Raw genomic sequence first — 14,757 nt, forward strand, 5'->3', positions numbered from 1 at the left:
GCTTTTGTACCAGCAAGACAGTTGTGTTCTATAAAATGAATTATAGACCTGTTCCTTTCTTTTTATTCTGTGTTCCACATCCATTTTACTATTATTCTATTTGTTCTAGAACCGGGTTGTGTCATTCACAGTGCCACCAAAGGGATGCTGTCTGAGTTCTTTGCGTAATCTGCATTTAACCCTGAGTCAAAGTCTTCTATGTCTTTGCTTGTTCAGAAGTTTGAATTCAGACTTCAGGCTAAAACTAAATGTAATCACTGTACTAAGTTAAATAAGAGAAGCAGCATTTGTCACTGCCACTCATTATGGCTTTTATGTGTACTAAACAGATATGCAGAATAAATCAAATGTATCTACAGTGTCATTTCATTCTAATTATAATATTTTCTAAAAAAAAGTTTCAATCTTAATATGCACTTCGTTCTAATTGGTTTCTGAAAAGCTGTCAGTATGAAGTGAAATCATTTTATAGCAGTATGTCTGTTAATACCATTGATTTTATTAAATGTGGAAGAGATAAAAATTCAGCCATTAAGTAGCTTATAAGCCTTACCAACACTGTGGTTCATTACAAATTATTATTTACCAACCTGGTTGTGATTTTTTCCATGAAAGAAGATTTAATAATATTGATGTGAACTCAAGAAATAGGAATGAGACTTTTTATATGTATAAAATATAGTTGTATCTTGTTGCAGCGAGACTTTCTGTCCCCACACCCAAGTTCTGATGCAGGTAAAGTGAACAGAGAACAAAGTGTTCCCCTGAAATGGTAGGAGGACGCTTGAGAGATCTTGCTTTCTCTCTCACTTTCACTTTAAAAGATCTCAATTTCTGTCTGTCCTCCAAGTTACCAGAGACCAGTTAAAAAAGAAATTGACATGTGGTTTTCCTGCAAATTTTGCAAAATCTGCAAATGGAAACTTTCTGTAGAAAGACACCCCGCAGATGTAATTTTTAAGAACGTTTTTATTGGCTCTGCTATTCAGAGTTAGAGAGGAGGTTTTGCTAGGAATATGTTTAAAATATTTTGCAAGCAGATGTGAGTTTACTCCATTCACCATTTGGTGCAATCCAGGTAGCTGTGGTAAGCGCAGTAAGAAATCCTGCCAACAGAGTGTGGATTTAGCACTAACCTGCCATGCCTGTGAGTTTCTTGGAGCCTTGAGAATGGACAGAGTGGGTTGATGTGTGCCTGTAAAATACCACATGAATATGGAAACTCCTTGCCCTGCCCCCAAAGGTCTGGAATCTGGAAGAGAATAATGGAACAAACTAGATTATAGCTAAATGATTGTTCATTTCAGTAAAGACATGCCATAATTCTCTTAATTTATTTCATAGAGAAAACTAATTGCATTTAATTGAGTCATGATAAAATACAACAGCTTTTGTAATGGATAAGTCCTATTTATTTCTGTTTAGAGATTCAAAACCTTGTTTTACAGAATAATGTTCTTTTGTTTTGGCAGAAACCCTTAATCACATAGGCATATGAGAAAGTTTTAATTTTTAAAGACTATCAATGTCAAATAACTTTGGGGGGTTTTAAAATTGTTACATTTAAAATAAAAAGGGGCTTTTCATGAAGCCACTGGCATTGAACTATTGATATCCAGTCACAAGTGGTATTGGGGGCCAGTTCTGTTTAATATCAGTATCAACGATCTGGATGAGGGGACCAAGTGCACCCTCAGTAAGTTTGCAGATGACACCAAGTTGCAGGGGAGTGTTGATCTACTGGAGGGCAGGAAGGCTCTGCAGAGGGAGCTGGACAAGCTGGACCGATGGGCCAAGGCCAGTTGTATGAGGTTCAACAAGGAGGAGTGCCGGGTCCTGCACTTGGGTCACAACAACCCCACGCAGTGCTATAGGCGTGGGGAAGAGTGGCTGGAAAGCTGCCTGGTGGAAAAGGACCTGGTGGTGCTGGTTGACAGCCGGCTGAATATGAGCCAGCAGTGTGCCCAGGTGGCCAAGAAGGCCAACAGCATCCTGGACTGTATCAGAAATAGTGTCACCAGCAGGACAAGGGCAGTGATTACCCCTGCTGTACTCGGCACTGATGAAGCCGCACCTCAAACACTGTGTTCAGTTTTGGGCCCCTCATTACAAGGCACACATTGAGGTTCAGCAGCGTGGTCCAAAGAAGGACAACAAAACTGGTGAAGGATCTAGAGCACAAGTCTTATGAGGAGTGTCTGAGGGGATTGGGGCTGTTCAGCCCAGAGAAAAGGAGTCTCACAGGAGACCTTACTGATCTCTATCTGAAAAGTACATCTACGACCTGGAAGGAGGTTGTAGCGAGGTGGGTGTTGGTCTCTTTGCCCAAGCAACGAGTGATAGGATGAGAGGGAAGTTGTGCCAGGGGAGGTTTGGGTTGAGTATTAGGAAAAATTTCTTCACTGAAGTGGTGGTCAAGCATTGGAACAGGCTGCCCAGGGATGTGGTAGAATCACCATCCCTGGAAATGTTTAAAAAGCATGTAGATGTGGCACTTAGGGACATGGTTTAGTGGTGGACTTGGCAGTCTTGGATTAATGGTTTGGTTGTACTTGGTGATCTTAAAGGTCTTTTCCAACCTAAATGATTCTATGATTATATGGAAATTGCCCAGATAGCATAAAAAAGGAAGTGAATTGCAAAGGATGAGAATTTCCAGAGATATTTGGAATGTGAAATGTAATACTATATGTGAAATTTCTGAGATTTTTTTGAATAATGCTATGGGCTTACTTCTCTTTCAGAAATTGTGTACTTAGCACCCTAGGCCTTTTTTCAGTTCTTTCCTTTGCAAAAGAAAAGGTTTCTCACAGAGAGAGAGGAAGCCCTGTGTCCTTTAGTAGTGATGGTGCAGGGAGGGAGTTCAGTTTGTTGCTCTGTCTGTTACCTGAATTGCTGCTGAACAGATAATAGTGAACACTGGCTGCATACTTTTTCTGGATTAGTCCTTCCACTTAGACAGCTATCTCAAATTCCCTATTAATTTCATAATCATGTTCATAATTGGTGGGTTGGACTGATTTCTGTTCATAGACATGCTTATGTGACGCCTGCTTGCAGTGTTGGAGATCTGTGATAGTGTCCAAATGTAGCCTGTTTGTTTCTCATACCATGAGAGATATAATATTTTTTTTCCCCATGGGTGCACTGCTAAGATTTTTTTAAAAACAGAAATATTTTAAGAGATCTGTGATGAAAATTACCGCCTGTAAATCACAAGCAGTCACTGGTTTGCTTTGCCTCTGCTTTTTAGCCTCTCACATTATTCACCCAGCCCAACTTTAGCTTTGCGTGTTAAATCATCCCCAGCTTTGACATGTAGCCTTCTCCTCTGCAACAGACCATCAGCCTTTCTTTATTTCTGAGCCTAGTAAAGCCACCAAAGAGATCACAACTTTTTCATACCTGGCTTATAGCATCTTAATTTTAATCTATAATGTTATCTAGTATTAATTCTAAAACTCATTGATTAAACTCAGAAAGTATTTCTGAGTCTGATTATAAGAAGCCTTGTAAAAGAAAATAGAATTATCCTGAACTGGCTTGTTTCATTTGTTACTCTTACTTACACAAAACTGTCAAATATGGCTTTCTCTTTTTAAACCCATGCCTGTTAATGTTTCTCATGTAATAGACAGCCAGGTATGAAAAATGAAAAAAAAAATCCTCATAAGTGATGAAGCTTTGAATTGATGAACTTTAAATTTATGAAGATTTCTGATCTGGTAAACTAAAGTGAGCTATTTGATTTGTAGTCCACAAGGAGCCAAGAAGAGGAGAAAAAAGATCTAGCTTTGCATAAAAGAGAGTCAGTTTTATTGGGAAAGGCAGAAATGTTTCTGTAGTAGAGACTTGGGTGATCTGAATAGGTTTAATAAAACGCACTTAAAATTATGGAATAAATATGTATTAATATGTGCTGAAGTCTGTAAGAAAGGATTCTTAAAGGGGATATGTAGAATGAGCTGTATTCATAGTCACTGTGTGTCATAGAAATTTTTAAAAGAACTATTTGCTAAAGTGCTAAAATTATCTAAAACACCTACAAGGTAATAATATATTATTGACTTTGCTGCAGCCCAGTCCAGAGATAAATCATCTGTTAAGACTTCTGAATATTTTAACCTTTAATCCTGATATATCGCTACTAAGAGCACTAGCTTTCTGCTACTGTCTGTATCACTGATTGAAGATCTATTGCCTATATTTACAGCAATGAAAGACTTCTGGAAATTTTTTTTTAAGATGTCATGTGAATCTGAAAACTGCTACTATTTCATAACTGTGTTAAAATATAGTAGCTTTTTAAAAGTCATGAATATTTTGATTATCAAGATATATCTACAGATTAACAAAGTGCTGTTTATATTTGCAGACACAGCCTTTGCTTGCCTCAATATTTCTTTTTTTTTTTTTTTTTTTCTCTCAGGGCACAATACAGAACTATGATAGCAACCGGAGGAGTCATAACAGGACTGGCTGCCTTAAAAAGGCAAGACTCTGCCAGATCTCAGCAACATGTAAATCTTGCCACAGCACCAGCTTCTGAGGAGAAGAAACCAGTTAGACGCCGGCCCAGGGCAGATGTAGTAATTGTTAGGGGCAAAATCCGTCTATATTCTCCATCGGGATTCTTCCTTGTTTTGGGAGTGCTAATAGCATTCTTTGGGATTGCAATGGCCATTCTTGGATATTGGCCCCAAAAGGAACAGCTTTTAGGAGCTGAAGATAATCTATCTGTAAATGAAACCCAGGTCCTGAGAAGCCAAGGAAGCATTTTACTTCGTTTCTTTGAACAACATGTGCACTCGGATAAGATGAAAATGCTGGGCCCTTTTACTATGGGCATTGGAATCTTCATTTTTATTTGTGCAAATGCCGTTCTGCATGAAAACCGTGATAAGGAAACAAAAATCATACACATGAGAGACATATATTCCACTGTAATAGACATCCACACCCTGAGGATCAAGGAACAAAAGCAGCTGAGTGGTGCCTACACTGGCTTGTTGGGGGAAGGAGAACTCCGGCACAGTGGGAGCTCGTGTGCATCACGGCTGGCTGCGAACACAGTTGCAACATTCTCTGGCTTCAAGGGTAATTTTAGAATGGATAGTTCTGCTGAAGAGGATGAGATTACCCTAAACGAAGACAGGACCACTGGTAGCCTCCTGCCACCTCTGCTGACTGAGCAATCTGGCTCAGTTTTTGGAATTTACCCTCCCTCCAGCAAGGCTTCAGATGACAAGAACCCTGGCTCTATAAAGTGTGAAACAAAATCCATTGTATCATCTTCTATTAGTGCTTTCACACTGCCAGTAATTAAACTGAATAACTGTGTTATTGATGAGCCCAGTATAGACAACATAACTGAGGACTCGGAGATCACTCGGAGTCGGTCTAGAAATCTGTCGATGGATTCTCTGGCCATTCCATTAACTGATACCAATGAATCCTGCAGACCAGCTGCTGCCATGCTGCCACGACACAATTCATTTGTGGACACTCCATCTGATCAGTTCAAATCTTCTATGACTCTTGGGCCAAGCACAGGAAAGCTTTTATCCCCTGGCGCTGCCAGGAAACAGTTCGGGTCCAACACATCTCTGCATCTTCTGTCTTCACATTCGAAGTCCCTGGACTTGGACAGGGGTCCATCTACACTCACTGTCCAAGCTGAACAAAGGAAACACCCCAGCTGGCCCAGACTGGATCGGAGCAACAGTAAAGGATATATGAAACTAGAAAACAAAGAGGACCCAATGGATAGGTTACTTGTGCCACAAGCAGCAGTCAAGAAAGACTTTACTAATAAGGAAAAGCTTCTTATGATATCAAGATCTCATAATAATTTGAGTTTTGAACATGACGAGTTTTTGAGTAACAACCTGAAGCGAGGAACTTCTGAAACAAGGTTTTAATATTTAAATTGCAATTTAGAAGATGTCATACAGTATTTTTAAAAAATACTCAAACATTTTGACAAGTGTTTCCTTTTCAGTGAGACTAGTACAAGCCTGTTTTTACCAGATGCTTAATAGCCCATTAAAATTGGCTTGTGTGAACAGAGATCTTCATCTTTGTAATGCCAAGAGTTTTTTGTCTTAGTAACATACAGCTGCAATACTGTACATTATCATTGCTCAGAGAGTTTTGGTATGACTGATTCCAATTTTTCCCAAATCATTATTACTTTTGTTCTATATAAGCGTGTTACTTTTATCAGTTTGCACTGGAAAAAAAGCTCCATTTACCTATAAGTTCTGTTTATTTAATGACTGCAAGAGTCTGAAAATGGTGCTTGTGGTCTAGAATGGGAATTAAGCAGGAGCACATACTGGAATTGTCAAATCCAGGCCTTTATCCTAGGTATTATTTTTCACATACAGTACATCTCGGTAACTAGAGTCTTGCCATTGTCATTGTGAGAAACTTGTTTACATATTGGGGTGGGTGGGTAGAAAAGAGTGGGTATAATTAAAACAATTTTTGTGATTTCATTGTAATTGGTCGAGTTGAATACCAGTGTTGTGAATTATTAACTATGCTTTGTACAATAATCTTTCTACGTCCATTGTAATTTAATCCTGTAATTCTGGGAAAACATATACAAAGCAAGAAATCTGAAATTCTTCTGAGATTAGTTCTCTAAACCACTTTGATTGGCAGCAGTTTTACAATCAAGATATACAGATTCAATTAAAATCATAGGAACATGATGAATGCCAACAGGATTTTAGAAACATGGTGTATAATCAGATGTTATTGTGACATGCATCTGAAGAGAATAATGGAAAATTAATATATTGCCTCTCATTACAATAGCGAGAAGCTAAATAACTAGATCTCCGTGTTCAAAATACTGATACAAAGCATACAATTCAATATGTATACTAACATAGCATGAAAGCCCCTTGCCTAAATTTGGATTTATATATTTCACATAATTATTGGTGTGGTGGTTCAGTGGAGGCTTAGCTGTGGCAATTTGCGTTACAAGGTTTTGCAAAAGGAAGTGACATTTAAAACAATGTTTTTCTCAGCAAAGCAAGCTTCACATTTGACAGTTGAGGGCTATTGCTGAAGAAAGTGAGAATTTGAATGTGCGTACAGGTTTTTCATGTATTTCATTAAGGTATTTAGGCTGTGATCCTGCCATGACAGCCATGCTAGAGAATGTCACTTCAAGCCGCAAGGCTCACCTAACAGGATGTTGGTCTTAATTGGTCATTTTTTATATATTCACTTAACCTAAATACTCAGGAATTATTTTTAATGGCTTTTCCCCGAAAGAATCAAACCTGTTAAAATGTCGTTGTTCTTTGATTACTTTGATGCTGAATGATCAAAGATAAAAATACCCTCTTTTTTTTTTAATATTCAGCTTCATATTTCAACTGAGTGATGTTTATGTATCAGGAGCATTACTTGCTCAGTGAGCTGAGGCATAGTGCTAACTGTTAGAACCTCAAGCCTATATATTGTAACAGAGTTGGCTAAATATTTTGCTATGAAGCTTTTAATAACTTTCCGGTTTGTGTTCTTAAGACATTTGCTATTTTTTGAAAAAATAAAACAAATAAAATGTCTATCTACATATATTCGTTGTAAGACATATTTTTCCTCTATGATCACAAATCTTCCTTATCAAAGTATAATTAGGTATCATAACATTGTATATAGCATTATGCTTGATGTATTAGCCTGCCACTAGATATTTGGCTATGACTAATTGATTTCAGTGACATCCCTACAAATGTAAAGGATGAATATGGTTTTTTCCCCATGTAATGTGAAATGTATTCAAAGTGATTTTGATATAAGGAATTTTTGTATAAAAAGAACATCCTGTTCTTTTCAGTTTAGTAGTAAGTATTCTTATAAAAATGGAAAACACTGTTAAAGACACAAATGATTTAAGCTTTTATTTCCTTAATAGCAACACTAAATCATAGCTTAAAAGACTGGGTTTTGGGTACCATTGTACGTGGGAATAGCGGTCCTTGTGTAAGTGCACATTTTCTATGTCTCAGGTAAGCATCTGAATCACAACCTATGGATTAGACTGATGGTCTGTCCCTGCCTCCTGGGCAAAGCTGTTTCACTCTGCTCATTTATAGGGCATCTTTCATCAAGAAATAAAGAGCATGACTGCAGTGATAGAGCAGAAATGCTGGATTACATTGTTTCTTCCAGGATTGCTTCTATATTTTACATGAAATGGTCACTGGATAAAATCCTCGAAACAGGGACTGGATTCTTGCCAGGTTAATATTTTAACCACTCCTCTGGGGAGCCCAGTTTACGCTCCCTGTGGGCCAATGAACCCAACCCTTCCACACAGAGCAGCACAGAACTCAGCAGGAGGGACTGGCAAGTGCTCCAGCTGCTCAACTGCACATGGCTTAATGGATGGGAAGGGATGGGTTTCCTCAGCAGCAAAAGGACTTTGGCATGGTGTTACCCATCCTTGATGGATGCTCTAAGGCATGTAAAAGGACAGAAAAGACGGCACCACCAAGTCTGGTTTTGAAAGAAAAAGAAATTTTATTTTAAAACTGAGCAGATGTTTTAGGGCTCCCAAATCTGGAGGTAGACATCTACATCTGTCCCACTTCATATATTAGCTAAATAATTTTTCTGCAACCATATCAGAGCGCCTTTCTCAGACCTAGAGCTGATTTTACTTGTCTTCAATATATAGCATTACTAGTCCTTTAGTTTCTGCTGAGTGAAATTTGGGAAATAGTTTTAACCTACTACAGCAGTTTTCTCTCTGAAATGCTTTTCAGGCAGCTTGTAGAGTTCCTGGATTGCTTTAGTCTTATGCTCTTAATTCCTTCCTTCCTTTCCTTCCTTTCCTTTCTCTGACCCTCTCCAGCAACTTCTGCGTTCATCTTCCCAGCACTACCTTTTCTTTTTTTGTTAATTTTCCTACCAAATATGGCATTAAGATGAGCAAGTAGAAATATTTTGGCAAGTCTGTATGCATGTATGTATGAGAAAGCAAATGGAATAAATAGTCTATTACAATGTAGGAATGCTTCAATTAGTGTGATTTAGCTACTCAAGGGCAAGTTCATGCCCTTTGTTTAAACCTTTTCAAATTAAACTTAGGAGCAAATTAATTGCAGTTATCACAGCTATCATATGTTTGACCTTTAGGGCATATTTATTAACCCTTTCATCAGTATTCTATATGTAGTGATGTTGAGTTGTTTTGTATTTTAGGACACAGTATTTCAAATTAACCTCACTGGAGTATTTTACACATTCAGTAAAGCCCAGGGTTTAATAGTATTACTTACCTGAATGACAGTAGGCAGAATTGCAACCCTGAGTCTTGTAAAGAATGTAAATCTGATAGTTACAATACTTCTATTGTAGAATAGTTTGTTGAAATTTAAAAAGAACCCACTGTATTAAACAAAAAGCTGTATATCTGATCTGTTGTCTTGGTTCTAATTCAGGTGGATAACGCTTTAGAGGAGGGTAATTTGCAATCATTGTGAATTGTCCATAGGAAGAATCATAAATGTTGTTCCTTATCGGTTTTTATTCCAGCTAGTGTAATTATTCAGGATAGCATTCACAGAAACATCTAATCCATTTCTGAATCCCACTAAGCCCTGTTACTAAGGCTGTTTTTGCAAACTACTGCAGATTAGTTATGAGTTGCCAATAAATATATTTCCCTTATCTGCTGGAAATTCTTACCGGGACTTTAATTTCATTGCAACAGCCAACTGCTCTCCAATTAAAAAAACGCACCAGGAATAACTTGGTATCTTTTGTAAATATATTGGTATTTCTGGGGGCTTGTTTTTCATATTTTCAAAGAAATTCATCACTAGTTGCTCAGAGTTATCCCGTGATTCACTGTACAGCTGGTTTAGCACTTGGATCTTTTTGTTCTCAGAATAGGTTCCTACACTGTAGGCAATACTGTATTTGTTTTGGGCTCCAATTACATGGGTTTTTACTTTTAATATTAAATGCGATTTCATTCCAGCCTATTAAGACAATTCAGTTTTCCTTCTGATCTCTTTCATACTGGTAATACTTACCTACTTCAGCTTATGGGCAAACAGAGCAACTCAACAGGAGTAGGTCTGTGCTTGGTGCCAAGGGCCTGTTTCCCATACTGGTTGCATTTCAGAAGGTTTGTTTGACTAGGTCCCACCTGGGCCAGTTGGACTGAACATCCACTGGCAACTAGAATGTGTTATATGCTCCTGGAGGACATCTCCCCTTTTATTTTCCTCTGAAGGGAGTCCAGTGTGTGCTATGAGATTGCTCTTTGACATGAACTGAAGTGTGGTACACAAGGCTGACCTGGTTTGTTTCAAAGGAACACCTCCAACCTGGAAAAAAGGTGCTTCTTTAGCCACACCTGTAGTGATTTCTGAGAATTGCATCAGCACAAATGTACATTTTTCTTAAACCTGATAATAAATGCTATTTGGTAAGATTAGTTTCATGTCAGATCCTTGAAAAACTCTACTAATCTGAAGCCTTATACATCCCCTACCAGCCCAACTTGTCACCTCTTCATTTGATGCTTAAAAATCAGCATATTTTTCCTCCTGATTCTCTTCTCCAGCTTGGCTAATAATTGCACATGTGCTACTGTATGAAATAACTTTGCTGAAGTCAGAGCAGATGAGATCTAATGCATATTTTGTCTAGAAGATTATTATTTCAAAAAGACATGTCAGTTCAGTGTGGTGTGATCTGTCTTTGCCACATCTACTCAGCAGATTATCCTGTTTCCCATTTCCATTCTTATGTTTAGTGCCTTGAATTTTTTTTTTCTTCTGAAGTTTTCCATATTACCTGGATCTTACTGACATGATTCAAGTGGACAGGTAATTCCTTCTTTCCTTCTTTCTGGCATTTCAAAAATACAGTTTAAAAGATTACAAAGCTGGGAGGAGTGGCTGATGCAGCAGAAGGCTGTGCTGCCATTCAGCGAGACCTGGACAGGCTGGAGAGCTGGGGGTGAGGAACGTCAGGAAGTTCCATAAAGGCACGTGCAGGGTCCTGCACCTGGGGAGGGACAACCCCACGCACCAGTACAGGCTGGGGGCCGACCTGCTGGGAGGCAGCTCTGCGGAGAAGGACCTGAGAGTTCTGGTGGGCACAGCAAGTTGCCCATGAGCCAGCAGTGTGTCCTGGTGGCCAAGAAGGCCGGTGGGATCCTGGGGTGCATTAGGAAGAATGTGGCCAGCAGGTCGAGGGAGGTGATCCTCCCCTGCTACTCTGCCCTGCTGGGGCTGCATCTGGAGTGCTGTGTCCAGTTCTGGGCTCTCCAGTTCCAGAGAGACGGGGAACTGCTGGAGAGGGTCCAGCAGAGGGCTACAGAGAAGATGAGGGAAATGGAGCATCTCCCTTACAAGGAAAGGTTGAGAGAGCCGGGCCTCCTTAGCCTGGAGAAGAGAAGACTGAGAGGGGACCTTATCAATGCATACAAATATCTTGGGGGTGAGTGTCAGGGGGATGTGTCTGGGCTCTTTTCAGTGATGCCCAGCAACAGGAAAAGGGGCAATGGGCACAAAATGGAAAACACAGGAAGTTCCACCTGAATAGGAGGAAAAACTTCTTTACCTTGAGGGTGACAGAGCCCTGGCACAGGCTGCCCAGAGAGGCTGTGGGTCCTACTTCTCTGGAGACATTCAAAACTTGCCTGAATGTGACTCTGCAACCTGCTGTAGGTGAACCTGCTTTGGCAGGGGGTTGGACTAGATGATCTCCAGAGGTGCCTTCCAACCCTCACCATTCTGTGATCCTGCGGTCACTACTCTTAATACTCATTGCCTTCCCTCTCTCTGTCAGCTCAGTAGATTTATCGAGATGCCTTGCTATGATGTGTTTCACATGCCAATATTTTCAGGTTACTCTAACGGAGATTATGTGCCCCCATGCTGTGACAGCATTAAGGGCTTGAATTTAGCTTTTTCATTGGCGAGGATTTACAGCTTCCATTTTCACACTTTCTTTCTTTCATTTTCCACACTTTATCTCCCATTTCCAGATTTTTTTCTTTTTCTACTAGTCACCTTACCTTTCCCCTGTTTCTAATGTAGTTAACTTAGCTGAAAAATGAGGCAAAGTATTCACTTAGTATATAGGCTTAATCTGGAATGAACCCGTCACTTTTAGTGGGTTTCAGGGGGGTGTTTAATTTTAAAATGGGTTAAAGGGAGCTGAATGTGACACCACACTTCACAGTGTGTTCCCACATTCACTCTCTGCTCCATTACATATGATTCCCCACAGTGTTGTCTCGTTTGTGGGGGTTTTTAATTTTGTTTTGGTGATGCTGTCATTAATCCAGCTGGGTCTGAAATTATCTCCAGAAGCTTCATACAGTCGAGGTACACGTTTTTTTTGTGCTTTGGTTTATAAAAAAGGTCTGCCGTACCTGAAAGTGAAATCACCAGCCATCTTGCTTGGTCAATGTCAATAACTACTTTTTGTTCAGGGATGAATTCAGCACTTTACTTGGAGTGCTACTGTAGTTTATCCTTTTTGTGTGAAGTTCATTGGTTCAGCTCATGAGCTCTTGAGTTTCTAGGAGCATCTTATCTATGGCACACACACTACTTAACAAAAGCCAGACGTCAGGAAAGCGTATAACAGTGAAGAAGTTCTGTATTTTCAGATATGCTGATAATCAGTCTTCCGCAGCTTGAAAGGCATTTAAATGCACATATATTATAATAGAACAATGATTTGCAACATAAAAATTGGTATTTATGTAAGAAGTAGCCATGTAAGCCTCAGGTGTAGTTGTTGCTTTCAAATGTGATTTGCCAGATGAAAAGCATCAGGTAAGGACGAGGTATCAGCTTCACCTGACACAGGCCAGGTAGGTTGCTTGCAAAACTCTGTGACATGCAGTATAGTAGCCTGCATCACAGCTACAAACTTGGTTTGGGGAAAGAAAGACTGTGCTATGCACTGAACTGAACAAATGATTAATTAATATAGTTAATCTTATTTGCAAGGATATTATTCACATCTGATTTTGGTAATATCAATGCTTAAAATTGCTTTCACCAGAAGTGCCAGGATAAGCAACGCATGAGTACTTGTGGCAAACACATACACAGATCATGACCACAGCCCAACTAACCTTAATTTTCAAATTAAGCATCTTCAGAAAAAAAGCCACCTACCTTTCATTCAGCTTAGAGTTCTTCATGTTATCTCAGAAAAGCTTTTATATTTCATAAAATACAGATTCAGCATAAAGAAGCACATGCAATGGGAGACAAAAGGACACGTGTTATTTAAACCCTGGGCATAGCAAGATGTGAAGAGGATACTGACTTTCTTGAAAGGGGAAATTCAGTCTGCTGAAGTTGATAGATCTCTGCAGCTACTTAAGATCATCCAGGTTGAGTGCAATGAGAAGCCTGACAGGTAATTTCTAGGAATCCAAAAAGCTCAGCTCAGCTATAACTGCAAAAATGTTTACCTGAATGTTCCCCTAAGCAGCCCAGGGCCTGGTTTAGTGAAATACTTTGGTTTTGTTGTCTATAGATGGCTTTCTTCGTGAATGAATAACAGTGTCTGCTAGTATAAAAAGGTAAGTTATCAGTCAATTTAAAAGTGTAGACATTTGGAAGACAAACATAGTCATTTTTTTTTCATTGCCTTTCCTAATTTCTCCCCTTAAACTACTGTAGTCTTTTGTCTTACTTTTTCAAGGGTGTAGAAGCAAATGATGTCATATAGGAATAAAAATTAAGTAACTTTCAAAACCAGCTTCTCTGTGATAAAGCTCTGTCACAGAACCTGTAGAAACTGAATGAAAATGGTTTTGAAAGACTCTTGCCTTCTGTCAAAAGCCACAAACCTGAACGAACTCTGAATAGATTGGGTATTGTGGAAAGATGTAAATATCACCAGCTGACAGAATTAGATCCATGCTGGTTTAGAGACTGCATAAAGTATATGGACAAGTTTGAAATAATGATTTTTCTCCTTTTTCTATTTATAGAACAGAAACTGTTGAAGAAACCTGTCCTGCCCAGCTCTTTGCTGCATACAACTGCCAGGAATATATTTCTTTGTAGATTTTTGGGGCTGGTCAGAAGAGTTATAATGGCAGTATCTCTTCATAAAAGTGTAGACCTCTCCATATCTGTTCAACAGACATCTGCTCTATTTAAAAGAAAGTATCCCCAGAATATAAAAACAACTGAAGTATTCCGGTTTTTTTAATGCCTCTCTAATAGTAGAAAAAACATTAATAACTGAGGTTACGGGTAACATCAGTGTGATAAGAGAGTCTAAACCAGATTGAAGACCCCTTAGTTATTTCATATATGCTGCTAAACTGCAAGGTGTAATAATGTTGCATTATCTTAGGAACATTAGATACATTGGGAACTTTGCCAAGGTGAAAGAAGCTTCTATTCAGTATCAGGTTTTTTGATAATAAGGTTTGCATCAGTATTGGGTACAGGTCTTCATGTAGTCAACTATATCTCCTGCAAATCCGGTAGCTTATACTACAAATGATTCAGTTATTTTAAAGTGATGTTTAGTGTCTAGTGGAATTGATGGAAATGTCAGTTTCTGGACTTCTAGCTAATAACATGGGAAAAGATGAACAGTATCAGAAAAGGCAATCAACAATAGGACTAGCAGGATCCAGACCCTGAAATTATCAGTAAGTTTCCACTTAAGCTTGTCTCTCTCTTTGAATCCGGTTAGTTCAATTTACAATAATTTCCGTCAGGATTC

General features: G+C 39.0%; 1 protein-coding gene across 1 annotated transcript in view; it reads left to right on the top strand.

Moving 5' to 3' along the window:
* TMEM200A (transmembrane protein 200A) overlaps positions 1 to 9,037 on the top strand; it is a 61,245-nt gene extending 52,208 nt beyond the window's left edge. The window contains exon 2 of the mRNA XM_037392889.1: positions 4,430 to 9,037. Within this exon, the coding sequence (XP_037248786.1) occupies positions 4,446 to 5,921 (1,476 nt within the window). The 5' untranslated portion in view covers positions 4,430 to 4,445 and the 3' untranslated portion in view covers positions 5,922 to 9,037. The remainder of the gene's footprint in view (positions 1 to 4,429) is intronic.
* The last annotated feature ends 5,720 nt before the right edge of the window (positions 9,038 to 14,757 follow it).

Source organism: Falco rusticolus, chromosome 6 (genome assembly GCF_015220075.1).
Source record: "Falco rusticolus isolate bFalRus1 chromosome 6, bFalRus1.pri, whole genome shotgun sequence".
Classification (NCBI taxonomy): Eukaryota; Metazoa; Chordata; class Aves; order Falconiformes; family Falconidae; genus Falco; species Falco rusticolus.